Below are 13,821 nucleotides of genomic sequence, written 5' to 3' on the forward strand. Positions count from 1 at the left end.
GTGGGTCCAGGCGTTGAGGGTGATGGCTGGGGGTGTGGGTTCAGTGTTGGTCGGCTGGGTCTGGTGTCCGAAGCTGTCGTGAAGGTCGGTAATCTTACGATGGAAGAAGGTGGCGAGGGAGTTGCACAGGTCTTGTGAGGGCGTGATGGCGTTGGCGTTGGGGTTGGAGAACTCTTTTACGATGCTGAAGAGTTCTCTGCTGTTGTGGCTGTTTTTGTCCAGTCTATCAGTGAAGAAATTCCTTTTGGCTGCGCGGATCAGGTGGTGGTGTTCGCGGGTGGCGTTCTTGAGGGCGGTCATGTTGTCAGCGGTGTGGTCCTTACGCCAGGCTTTCTCGAGGGCGCGACAGGTTTTCTTTGATTCTTTAAGGGTGTCAGAGAACCAGAGAGGTTTTTTGGTGTTGGCCTGTCTTGAAAGGCGTCTGAGGGGAGCAAGGTTGTCTGCGCAGTTGGTGATCCAGTTCGCGAGGCTGAGGGCTGCGTCGTTGGGGTCGGTGGTGAAGGTAGGTTGGTTGTCGATGAGCGTGGAGAAAAGCTGTTCTTCAGGGATTTTGTTCCACTGTCGACGAGGGATGGGTTGAGTGCGGAGGTGGCGGGTCTCGCATCGGAAGGTGAAGTGGACACAGCTGTGGTCGGTCCAGTGTAGAGCGGAGGCGTGGCTGAAGGAAACGTGTTTGCTGGCGGAGAAGATGGGGTCAAGCGTGTGTCCGGCGATGTGGGTGGGGGTGTTCACCAGTTGCTTGAGGCCGAGGTTGGCAAGGTTGTCGAGCAGGGCGGTGGTGTTGGGGTCGTTGCTCTGTTCTAGATGGAAGTTGAGGTCGCCGAGGAGGATATAGTCTGGCGAGGCGAGGGCGTGCGGGGAGATGAAGTCGGTGATGTAGTCACTGAAAAGGGCGCGCGGTCCGGGGGGGCGGTAGATGAGTGATCCTCTGAGGGTGGTCCTGGGGTCAGTGCGGATCTGGAAGTGCAGGTGCTCGGCGGCGAGGGGGGTGTCTTCGGTGGAGGTGGTGACGCTGATGGAGTCTTTGAAGACGATGGCGATTCCTCCTCCTACTTGGTTGGTGCGGTCTTTCCTGGAAATCTTGTAGCCTTCGGGGATGGCTATGGCGATGTCGGGGGCCGAAGAGGCGTTCATCCAGGTCTCCGTGATGAAGGCGACGTCTGGTGCTGTGGAGTCCAGGAGGTCCCAGAGTTCAACGGCGTGCTTGTGGACGGATCGAGCGTTGACCAGGATGCATTTGAGGTGGTTGATGGCGCGTGGGCTGGTGGTCGTGGTAGTTTCGTGGTGGAAGATACGTTTGCAGGTGTGACATGCGAAAGGTCCATGGGTACGTTTCGGGTTGGCTTGGAAGCAGGTGCTGAAGCGCCCTGGGTTGAGGGCGTGGAGGGTGGTGGGGTCGTAGCGGTGCAGCGGGGTTTGGGAGTGCTGAGGACCAGGGGTCGTGGCGCTGGGCGCCGGACGGGCGCGGACAGGCGCAGACGGGCTTGCCTTTGGCGCACCCGCTGCGCAGTCGCGCAGTCGCGCAGCGGCCGCCATAAGAGGGAGGAGGGGGGGGAGGGTTCAGCTGGGGGCGGGGGATGGGAGTGGGGCGACGAATGGGAGCTGGGGGCGTGCAGGAGGTGGCGGCGGGAAAGCGGAGGGAGGGGGGACAGGTAGAGGGGAGAAGAGATGGGGAGGGGGGATTAAGGGTGGTGGGGGTGAGTTTAGGAAGAGTTTAGGAAGAGAGATAGGAGGAAGGTTAGGAAGATAGGGGAGGGGGGGTTGTAGAGGTGGGTGAGGGTGAGAGGTAGAGTGAAAGGATAGGAAGATAGGGGTGGTTACAGAGGGGGTGGCGAGTGAGGGGGAAGATAGAGAGATAGGTAGATAGGAGGAGGTGGTGAGTGAGGCAGACAGATAGAGAGATAGGTAGATAGGGGTGATACAGAGGGGGAGGCGAGTGAGGGAGAGAGACGAGACAGGAGCAGGTGGACAGGCGCGGGAAGAACCAGGGAGCAGGTAAAAGAAGAAGAGGAGCCGAAGAGGAGCCGAAGAACAGAAGACAGAAGACCACAGAAGAAGGTAAAGAAGAAGAGGAGCCGAAGAACAGAAGACAGAAGACCTCAGAAGAAGGTAAAGAAGAAGAGGAGCTGAAGAACAGAAGACAGAAGAGTACAGAAGAAGGTAAAGAAGACGAGGAGCGCAGAAGACAGAAGAAGTTGAAGGTGAAGAAGAGGAGCGCAGAAGACAGAAGAATACAGAAGAAGGTGAAGAAGAAGAGGAGCGACGAGCAGCAGAGGAAAGAGCCAAGAAGAGGGACAGAGAAGAAGAGGCACACGCAGGTCGCGGTGCAAAGGAGAGAGAGAGAAGCACACAGATGAAGACAGAAGACGGGGAGCAGGAGGGAAAGAAGAGTACAGAAGAAGACTACAGAAGAAGAGCGCAGAGGAAGAACAGAGAAGAAGAAAAGAAGCAGGAGAGAGGGTGAGTAGCGCGGGGCAGGGCGAGGGGCTGGGCGGTGGGGGGGGGTACTTACTGCGAGGTAGCTGGGCTTGCTAGGAGGTCTCGGGAACCTGGGCTGGAGGAGCTGGAGGAGCTGCAGCGGCAGGGGGAGCGACCTACCCTTGGGTCAAGGGTCGCTACCACTGTCGTGCAGCGGCCGCCATAAGAGGGAGGAGGGGGGGAAGGGGTCAGCTGGGGGCGGGGGACGGGAGTGGGGCGACGAATGGGAGCTGGGGGGCGGGGGCGTGCAGGAGGTGGCGACGGGAAAGCAGAGGGAGGGGGGACAGGTAGAGGGGAGAAAAGATGGGGAGGGGGGTTAAGGGTGGTGGGGGGTGAGTTTAGGAAGAGTTTAGGAAGAGAGATAGGAGGAAGGTTGGGAAGATAGGGGAGGGGGGTTGTAAAGGCGGGTGAGGGTGAGAGGTAGAGTGAAAGGATAGGAAGATAGGGGTGGTTACAGAGGGGGTGGCGAGTAAGGGGGAAAGATAGAGAGATAGGTAGATAGGAGGAGGTGGTGAGTGAGGGAGACAGATAGAGAGATAGGTAGATAGGGGTGATACAGAGGGGGAGGCGAGTGAGGGAGAGAGACGAGACAGGAGCAGGTGGACAGGCGCGGGAAGAACCAGGGAGCAGGTAAAAGAAGAAGAGGAGCCGAAGAGGAGCCGAAGAACAGAAGACAGAAGACCACAGAAGAAGGTAAAGAAGAAGAGGAGCCGAAGAACAGAAGACAGAAGACCACAGAAGAAGGTAAAGAAGAAGAGGAGCCGAAGAACAGAAGACAGAAGAGTACAGAAGAAGGTAAAGAAGACAAGGAGCGCAGAAGACAGAAAAATACAGAAGAAGGTGAAGGTGAAGAAGAGGAGCGCAGAAGACAGAAGAATACAGAAGAAGGTGAAGAAGAAGAGGAGCGACGAGCAGCAGAGGAAAGAGCCAGGAAGAGGGACAGAGAAGAAGAGGCACACGCAGGTCGTGGTGCAAAGGAGAGAGAGAGAAGCACACAGATGAAGACAGAAGACGGGGAGCAGGAGGGAAAGAAGAGTACAGAAGAAGACTACAGAAGAAGAGCGCAGAGGAAGAACAGAGAAGAAGAAAAGAAGCAGGAGAGAGGGTGAGTAGTGCGGGGCAGGGCAAGGGGCTGGGCGGTGGGGGGGGTACTTACTCCGAGGTAGCTGGGCTTGCTAGGAGGTCTCGGGAACCTGGGCTGGAGGAGCTGGAGGAGCTGCAGCGGCAGCGACCTACCCTTGGGTCAAGGGTCGCTACCACTGTCGCGCAGCAGCCGCCATAAGAGGGAGGAGGGGGGGGAGGGGTCAGCTGGGGGTGGGGGACGGGAGTGGGGCGACGAATGGGAGCCGGGGCGGGGGCATGCAGGAGGTGGCGGCGGGAAAGCGGAGGGAGGGGGGACAGGTATTCTGCTGAGGGAGCCTCTATCTGATTACCATTACACTGGCCATTCCATGCAGGGGGGCATGACCAGATCACAGTTGGCAAGCATGGCAATTGTTGACGTATTATAGAAGACACATATACAGTAGCTGTGTTCACTTGTGACTTATTGTGCATATCAGAATACTACAGGTCAAACTAAAAGTGCATAAATGAAAATGAAGGTGATGAGTGAGGTCATGGTAGATGGATTCATCACAGAAGCTGCTACACCAGTTGGTTACACAGATCCAGTGTCCGTATACCATGGGAAAAATGAGTTATGCCTCAAAACAGACTACAGGGTGTCAAATCAGGAGAGGTTCAATTACTGGCAATGGGTTTGGTCTTGGCATCTGCTCCAACCGGATGTCTGGATGGACGTCCACGTTTGCAGGGGGTGTTCTTCAGCTACAGAGGGAGGGGTGTCTGAGGCATGTGGTTCCCCTGCAAGGGCCTCCATTCCACTATATGCCACAGATGTAGATGGGGCAGATGTTACATTGCTAGTGGAAGGTGCCTGATGGTGTATTGATGTCCCTCAGCAACCCTGTATGGTAGCCATGGTGGAATGATATGCCTGCCACTGCTGCATGACTTCCTGGTGGTATTCCCTCTGCAACCTTTGATTTTCCCCCAGCATGGTGATTATTTGGCCGATCCTGTCCTGGGAACTTTGGTATGCTCCAGGACTTGGGAGATGGTTTCCTGGTCAGTGGAGTCCCTTTGAGGCCCCATCCTCTGGCCCACATCATCTCTCCACGGCACCCTACCCCCAGGTGCTTGTGCCCCTGCACGGTGTGCCCACTCCCAGGGCTAGCAGGTCCTTCATTGTCAGGGATGTCAAGGTTCGACTCAGGTCCCTGTACTGTGGGGAACACAATTGATTGAACAGTCTTTGGGACACAGGCTTGGAGGCAAATGGTTGCCTGTGATTTGGGTGCATATGATATGGATGGTGAGGGGTGGGGGGTTGATGTGGGCAGGGTGAGGCAGGGAGTCGTTGACTGATGGGCTAGGTTGTTCATCATTTCCAGACATCCAGGCGTGTTGTCCTCACAGGGGCCTTCATCCTGAAGGGGGCTGACAGTTTCAGATATCCTCACCTTGGTGGCAATAGGTTTACCGGTCAAGGAAGTGTGAAACAGAGTTCAGGTTACAAAGTGTGTTTGGTTACCTCTTTGTGAGATGGAGACAGTGGCTTTACATGATTCCCTGCAATTACATTGATAGACTCTGCACATACAACTCTGTGACTTGATTTCTATACTCCATGTTGGGAGCTGTCACACAAGTTTGGTACAGACTACACTGCAGATGGGATCTGGTTTTGTTTGATAATTGTCATGACTGTTCACCTCTATTACCTAGTGAATAGTCAGGCTTGGTAGATGTCACATGTTAAAGCTGCACAATGCACAATGGTGTCCTAGTGAGAACACAGTATGTGAGTATGCAAGGTTAATGGTTCTTTATCTAGATGTTGTGCATGTGCATCGACTCAGCCATCTTACTTTACAACCCAGGTCAGTTTATTTCTGGTTTGGGATAGTTGATCTGTGGCCATTAAGAATGGTCAGTCAGCTGTAGCTGTGTTTTGCTTCGTTTGCTATTGTGAGTGTGCCATTGCATTGCTGTCGTTAGCATGTACAGGTCCTCACCAGAACAATCTAGATGGTGTAGCCAGTACGTTAGTTGTACATGCATTACATGTGATGTGTTGTGCACATTCCAGGTTTTCACAAAAATGGGTTAGTGCATTCTGGGAGTTGTAGTGATATGATTAGCCAGTAGTTAACCTGCCATTGCCAAGTGCTGTGAGGGCAGTTGGGCTGAGTGGAGTGGTGGCATGCAGGAGAGGGGCATTAGGTGATTAGGTGGGAGGTGTAGTGGGACATTTGGTTAGTTAGGAAGTATTTGGGTGGTGGGGAAGCATGCAGGAAAGGCCCTCAGGATGCAGTATGTCTATGACCTTCTCCTCCCATGATGTGAACTGTAGGGGAGAAGGTAGGGGCCCACCCCCAAACTTCTGCAGTCTGTTGGCGTAATGCCATATAACGCATCTTCCCCCTGAGGTCATTCCACCTCTTCCTGATGTCCTCCCTTGTGCATGGATGGCTGCCTACTGAGTTGACACAGTTGACTATCCTTTGCCACAACTGCATTTTCCGGACAATCGATGTTTGTTGGACCTGTGCTCCAAACTGTTGTGGCTCTACCCTGACAATTTCATCCACCATGACCCTCAACTCATCATCAGTGAAACGTGGGTGTTTTTGTGGTGACTTGGTAGTGGTTGTGTAGACGGTGTGTGGGGGTGTTGTGAGTGTAAGGGTGTAGTGTTGAGTAATTGGTGAGGTGTGGGTGCTGCATTGTGAGGGTGAGACGGTTGTCGCCAATTGTGTGTGCTAGTGATGTGTGTATTGTGTTAGTTGTGCTGATGTGGGGTGTGTGCTGAGTGTGATGTGTATGTGTGCCTATTGTGTAATGGTGCTATATCTATAATATGGCCTACTCTCTGGGTATCTGAGTGGTGTTTTGTTGCAAAGGATTGTGGGTTGTGTAGGGGCGTCTTATAGAGTGCAGTGAGTAGGTGTGTCGGGTGTGTGGGTGTGTGTCAGGTGTGGGGTATTCAAACTTTCCAATGTGGTGTGGTGTTCTGACTGATATGTGTTCTGACCGCAGCAGTTCGCACCGCCAATGGTTTTCCGCCATGGAAGAACCGCTCTGGTGATTTGCGTCTTGTAATCTGGTGGGTGGATTTTTGTCAGGCTGGCGGTGCTGGTGGTGGGACCGCCTCTTTCCTGCCCTCCAGTGTCCTGGTGGTTTCGGATGTTTGGCTGAATTTTGGTGGTCTTCACAGTGTGATTCTTAATACAGCGGTCGGATTACCACCAATATGGCAGTATTTTGGCGGCCGCCACCTCAACTGTCTTCCCAAAAGACTGTCAAACTTTTAATGAGGCCCTATATGTCTTGTGTCTGTACCTGCTCTTTGACACCATGGGACTGACCTTTCGACTTTTAAATTGTACCATTCATAATGTATTCTTCATATGGGTATTAATTGTAAGTGCAGAGATGTCTATTAGAGCATTTTTGATTTGATGCACATTATATATATATTTTCTAGACGTGACTTGGATGAAATACTTGCTACTTTTGATGGGACGCTTGAAAGATTTTACCAAGGGACTCCACTGTTTAAGATAATGTTGATTTGTACAACATTGGTGCATGTCACTTTCTGTGCGGGGTCTTTTCATTCACTTTTTCATTTTTTCAATTTTTCATTTCTCCACTGCTACACCTTGCACTTAACTTTTCTTATATTGAAACTGGTCCAGCTTCATGTCCTATCCACGCATGTTCTAGCTTGTCAGTTATTTTTGCCCGAGACAAGTTCTGGGATTTGATCCACAAATTATCACTTGTTAAATATATCAACTGCAATATTGCTCTGCATTCCAGATTTAATTTCTTTGTTTATTTGGTCTTTTGTCTTTATAGCGTTTAGTTATTGTTTCCACAATGCACGATTATAAATCCATATGCCACCACCATGCATGCCTCCCCCTAAGCCTGGAGCTGCTACGGAAGAGATTCACGCATGACTTAGGTTCTTTTGGCAATATTATTCTGTATCACATGGAGTAACCATCTGATATGTAATTCAGTATGTTTGAAATTTCACCGAATTTGTTCACTGGGTGCTCCTTAACCTCAGCTAATTGCCTCAGTTTTTTCACAAAGGGAATTGGTAACAAGTTGTATCTATTAAATTCATTTGTAAACCAGATTTCCTGTTTTTCTCATCCTACAGCCTTGAGAAAGCCTCAGGTTTTCAACCATGTAAGGGGCAAAATATGTGTTGGCTGTCTCAAATCAATAAAAGGATATTTGGATGAATAATGTGACTATGTTTTCAGTGTTCCTGAGCACCTGAATGAAATTTTCAACTTGAGTGGTTCCACTTATTTTTCTCTAGTATTAGGAATAATTTTGAGGAACAAGTGGTCCAAACCTCACTTGGTGACTTACTGCCCACACTGAATATGAGTATTATGCGACAGAAGAGGAGTGTTCTACTTAACTATTATATTTGTAGGAACTGTTTTCAGTGTGCTGGTATGCAACAATATAAACAGCTAATCCGGTGAAAAATATTCACTGTAATGTCCAAGTCGAGGAGCCATTGACTAATTCTCAATAGAACCCTGGTATTTTTCATTAGTATGCAGTGAGAATGGCATTGTGAAAATTCCACTACAGTTCTTTCAGCATAACTATTTCTTCTTATTGTGGCTTTCAGTTGACAAATGTGATCCCTACCTTGATCCATGTCCCTGGAGTGGCATCTGAACTTTTCAGAGCGCAAGACAATATCTTTACCTTCCTGAGGGGCATCATCACAGAGCATAAAGCGACCTGGGACCCAAACCTGAAGAGGGACTTCATTGATGCCTTCTTGGAGGAAGTGGAGAAGGTAAGGAATGAACTCTGACATGGATCTGCTTTTTACTAGAAATAAGCCCCACCTTTATGTTATATTACTGGGCTGTTTATTGTGTTTAAGTATACAGAATGCCAACAGTGCTTATTCAGTACTTTTACTATTACTGCAAGCACACCCCTATGCACCACCTATTATAATTTTATCCATTTCTAAACTTCCTCTCTTTGGCATCCCTTGCGCAGCAGTCCATCACACTGTTGATTAGCCAGCTTACTGGATCCTGGGACCCTTTTGGTCTACTCTGTGCCATGTGCGCTCTTAGGTGGTTGCCCTGGCATGCCCATGGGCATCACTGACGATGGCATGCCTTCACTGTATGCATATATACAAGCATGAACTTCAAGACAATGTCCCTTGTTTTTCAGGTACCTAAGAAGTGTTTGATTCTATTGTGTAAATTGTTTTGTTATCTTATTCTCATGTATAGGAACACTTAGGCTTAAACACATCTTTGACAAAATGAAGATGATGCAAAGTATTTAGTGTATGCAGGAATGGTTAATCATCCTTTATTTGAGTAAACATTGTCTGTGTCCTTCAGAGTTAAAAACAGTAGCCAAAAGCCAACCAACATCGAATATCATATTAGTATTGAATTATGTTGTCCCTTACCTGTTTCAGGTTGTTCTAGGCTTATTCCTAGAGTCATAAACATTACCTTTCACAAATAGAACCGCATGAGCATAGCATAACATGTTTAGATATGCGCCCTGGTTTTAAGAACAGTATGTTTTATCATGTCTCAGTGTGTCCAACGATGCAATATGATAACTCCATTCTCATAGTGAATGCACGTTATCCTTGCTGTGCAACATTTGCATTGCATTTACTGTACTGTTGTGTTCAATGTATTGTGTTTTTCCATGCCTTGTCCGTGTTTATACTGTGTTTTAGTTCAAAATATATATATGTGTATGTATATATATATATATTCACTTAAAAAAGCACAAAGGTTACGGGGACGTTATAGTTAGGCTCACATTTTAAACATACAAAACCATAGAAAAGCACCTGTTAGAGTTATCTCAAGTAACTATAACTCATGCCCTAAGGTAACTATAACACAGTTCTTTTGTGAAAAAGTATACTGCAAATATTACACTAATATTATCAATGATGTTATCAAAGATATAATGAGTGCTGTAATTTGTGGGGTAATTAGCAGTGCATGGCAAGGGCACGAGTTATAGTTACTAGACATAACTCTAACAGGTGAATTGTGACCAAACCCCTACGATCACCCAACTCTGTGTGGCACACAGCCTTCGGGCGTGCATGACTCCAGTTGGGAGTAGTGCCTGGCCTGCGGCCAGTCCCTGGGCCATCTCTCTATATTCACCCATTCCCTCGTTGCGCACGACCTTTGGTCATGTGTGGCGGGGATTGGCCACAGGCCTGGCCTGCTACCATTCCCTAAGGCCAACCCCGTATAATTACCCAACCCCATCGTCGCGCTGGGGGTTAGCAATAGGACCTGGCCTGCAGCCAGTCCTTGCGGCCAACCCCCTATAATCACCCAACCCCATGTCGCCCACGACTTTCGGCTGTGCATGTTGGAGGTTGGCTGGAGGGCCTGGCCTGCGGCCAACCCCCATTATCACCCAACCCTGCATTGCACATGGCCTTCGGCCGTGTGCAACCCAGGGTTGGGTCTCAGCAGCAGTTGACAAGAAAGAACCCACTCGTCATGGTCAGCAAATGAGAGATTGCCCTCAAAAAAGGCAAGTATGCACACACCTCCATCAAGGATTATAGATACCTTTTCAGGGTGGAAATGCAGAGAAAACACACTTTCTTTGCCTTGGCCATGCACACAAAGTTAGGCTGATTAGTACTACAGGATCTTCAATGTGGGCATCTGTTTTGTTTGTATCTGTAAGTGCTTGCCGCTGAGATTTAATTTCTGTAAAATGACCAGTGTACCAGAATGAATCCTGCCATGTGTATTTATCCAACAAGATGCCCTCTTTTTGTGCTAAATATCCAAACAACTGGAGTAATTTCTACTGGCTAATTAGTAAATTCCACCTCATTGGATAAATGTATAGTGCATCTCCCACACTACAACTGTGTAAAGGACACTTAGGAAATGTCTCCATTGACCCTGTGTGCTTGTAACTTTGTCAATGTGATTGTTCCTTAAGGGTCTCCATTAATTAATTTTCAAGGTGGAACTGCAAATCTGCAGTTCCACCTTGATTTTTTATTTTATTTTAAAATTTGGTGGGACTGCTGGGGGAGCCTTAAGACCCCCACAGTCCCACCCAGCTCCTGACTCCTGCAGGAGCCAGCATTGCTCCTCCAAGCAGGGAGCTGCTTGAAATAGTAGCTCCCTGCTTGCAGGAGCAATATTTTCATCTGTTTCCCTGCACGCATATTTCTGTGCAGAGAAACAGATGAAAACTCAGCTTTCTGTAAGCTGGAGCTGCTTGGCAGCACCCGTTTGCAGAAAGCAGAGTTATGTTTGCTTTTTCTTGGTGGGAGCCCTGGGAAACCCCTGCACCAGGGCAAGGGGGTTAAAATAACAGTACTCTGGCCCCTTTTCTTTCTTCTTTCTTTTTTTTGAGACTCAGCTGAAGCCGCGTCTCCAAACAGCTGCCAACACTTCCTTGTTGAAGTGTTGGCAGCCAATCAGAGCTGTGCATTTCCCTGCACGAGCTCATCTTTTTTTGCGAATACCAAGTGGCCAGAGATATACAAATTTGGATTATCCTAAATTTCTCAAAAACTACTGAACAGAATTACACCCAATAAGCAAAAGCACAATCTGTGTATCGAAAGCTATCCTTCTGCCAAATCCGTCCAGTGGTTCAGGCTGTAGACATGTCTAAAGGTTTTATGGGACTTAACATGGGAAACACAACCTTTTTTGCCTCCTCTTTTTCATGGCCCCGCTTGACGGATCACCCCGAAACTTTCTGAGTGCAACAAGAATGACCGCAACACATTTTTTGAAAATGTAGTTAAGATAGATTCGTCAAATGGTGTCAAAGATATGGCCAAGTCAAAAAAAGCTTTTTTTAATGGAAACATAGTCCTAACTATAACTACCTAGTGGTGACTGCCACTAGGATATATATATATATATATATATATATATATATATATATATATATATATATATATATATATATACATATATATATATATATATATACATATATATATATGTATATATATATATATATATGTATATATATATATATATATATATATATATGTATATATATATATATATATGTATATGTATATATATATATATGTATATGTATATATATATATATGTATATGTATATATATATATATATATATATATATATATATATATAGTTAGACTTTTCATCCTTGGCGAGGTCTCCCTTAACATTTTGTCTCCGTTTCCCAGGTTGTTGATGTGTGCTGGACTCTGATTTTGCTGTTTTTGTTAGTCTGGGCACTGCTAACCAGTGCTAAAGTGCTCCTATACAAAATTTGTATGCAATTGGTTCATCAATGATTGACATATTTGATTTACCAGTAAGTCCCTATTGCAGTGCACTAGAGGTGCCCAGGGCCTGTAGATCAAATGCTACTATTGGGCCTACAGCACTGGTTGTGCCACCCACATTAGTAGCCCTGTAAATATGGCTCAGACCTGCCACTGCAGTGTCTGTGTGTGCAGTTTTGAACTGTAAATTCGACTTGGCAAGTGTACCCACTTGCCAGGCCTAAACCTTCCCTTTTCTTACATGTAAGGCACCCCTAAGGTAGGCCCTACGTAGCTCCCTGGGCAGGGTGCATTGTATAGTTATGGTAGGACATATAGTAACGTGTTTCATATGTCCTGCTAAATTTGTTTTTCACTGTTGCAAGGCCTGTCGCTCTCATGGGTTAACATGGGGGCTACCTTTAAATATGATTAAAGTGTAGATTCCCTTTGGGAGTAGATAGACATGTGGAGTTTGGGGTCTCAGAACTCACAATTTAAAAATACATTTTTTAGTAAAGTTGATTTTAAGATTGTGTGTTTGAAAATGCCACTTTTAGAAAGTGAGCATTTTCTTGCTTAAACCCTTTCTGTGACTCTGCCTGTTTGTGGATTCCCTGTCTGGGTCAGTTTGACCGTTGGGCTGGTTGCACCTCTCACTAGACTGTGACACAAAGGGAGCTGGGGTGTAGTCTGCATTTCCTGATGAGCCATCTGTGCTAGGAGGGAGGGGAGGAGTGGTCACTAACACCCGAAAGGGCTGTGCCTGTCCCGCACACAATGCAGTCTACAACCCCCTGGTGTGTGTCTGGGCCTGGCCTGGGCAAAACAGGATTTCACAACCAAGAGAGATTTTCCTTTGAAGTAAGCCTACTTCAAAGGGCAAAATGGGTATAAGAAGGGCACCCAAAACCACAGACTTTAGAACACTTCTGGAAACCAAGAGGAACCTCTGCCTGGAGAAGAGCTGAAGAGCTGAGGAAGAAGAGCTGCCTGTGACTGTGCTTTGAGGAGCTAGCCTGCAGTTGCTGCTTCTGCCTGTGATAGAGGACAAAGACTGGACTTTGTGTTGCCTTCCTTCTTGTGAAGATCTCCAAGGGCTTGATTTAGAGCTTGCCTCTTGTTGTTTGATGACTCAGGGTCAGTAAAGACTTCTCTCTGCCAGCACCTGGAGCCTCTGGAGAGACTCCTACTCTGCCAAGTGGTGCCCATCCAGTTCCTGGGACCCTGAGAAGAGAAGCTGGCAGCCCAAGAGTGAGAAATCCACACATAGACTGCTGTGCGGGGAAAAGATCGATGCAACTCCGATCTGCAGCTGAAAAATCGGCGCGCCGCCGGCTTCGTGGCTGACAATCGACACTTGCCTGCAACGCGACCGGAAGATCGACGCCCGCGGCTGGAGAAACGACGCACAGCATCCTGACGGAGGCTGGTGAGATAGCAACCCGCACTGTGTGGTTTTCTGACCATCGTGCGGCTGAATTTCTGAGGCAAACACCGCTGGGCGTGTCTGGATCGACGCATCGCTCTACTGCGGAGAGAAGAAACGACGCACACCACCCCAACTAAAGGGGAAACGAAGCAAGGTCTCGCTCATGAGTGAAATTGACGCATCACAAGCCCTTTTTGACGCACACTCGCCCATGCGGGGTTCTTATTGACGCACCCAAGGTACATTTTCACGCTAACAGCAGTAGCGCTGTGTTTAAAATGACATGAAGACTCTTTTTGCATTTTTAGTGATAACTTGTGTATTGTGGTTTTTTGTAGTTCTGGTCTTTTTTTGTTTAGATAAATATTTTCCATTTTTCTAAACCTGTGTTGTGTCATTTTGTAGTGTTTTCATTAAGTTACTGACTGTGTTGTACCAATACTTTACACCTAGCACTCTGTAGTTAAGCATACTGCTCGTGCCAAGCTACCAAGGGGGAGAGTGGGGGTT

General features: G+C 47.9%; 1 protein-coding gene across 2 annotated transcripts in view; it reads left to right on the forward strand.

The window, feature by feature from the left end:
- Window positions 1–13,821, forward strand: part of LOC138292690 (cytochrome P450 2D15-like) — a 389,602-nt gene that overhangs the window by 240,055 nt on the left and 135,726 nt on the right. For both annotated transcript variants that reach the window (XM_069231411.1, XM_069231412.1), the window contains exon 5: window positions 8,210–8,383. In XM_069231411.1, coding sequence (XP_069087512.1) covers window positions 8,210–8,383 — 174 coding nt within the window. The remainder of the gene's footprint in view (window positions 1–8,209; window positions 8,384–13,821) is intronic.

Source organism: Pleurodeles waltl, chromosome 4_2 (genome assembly GCF_031143425.1).
Source record: "Pleurodeles waltl isolate 20211129_DDA chromosome 4_2, aPleWal1.hap1.20221129, whole genome shotgun sequence".
Lineage (NCBI taxonomy): Eukaryota > Metazoa > Chordata > Amphibia > Caudata > Salamandridae > Pleurodeles > Pleurodeles waltl.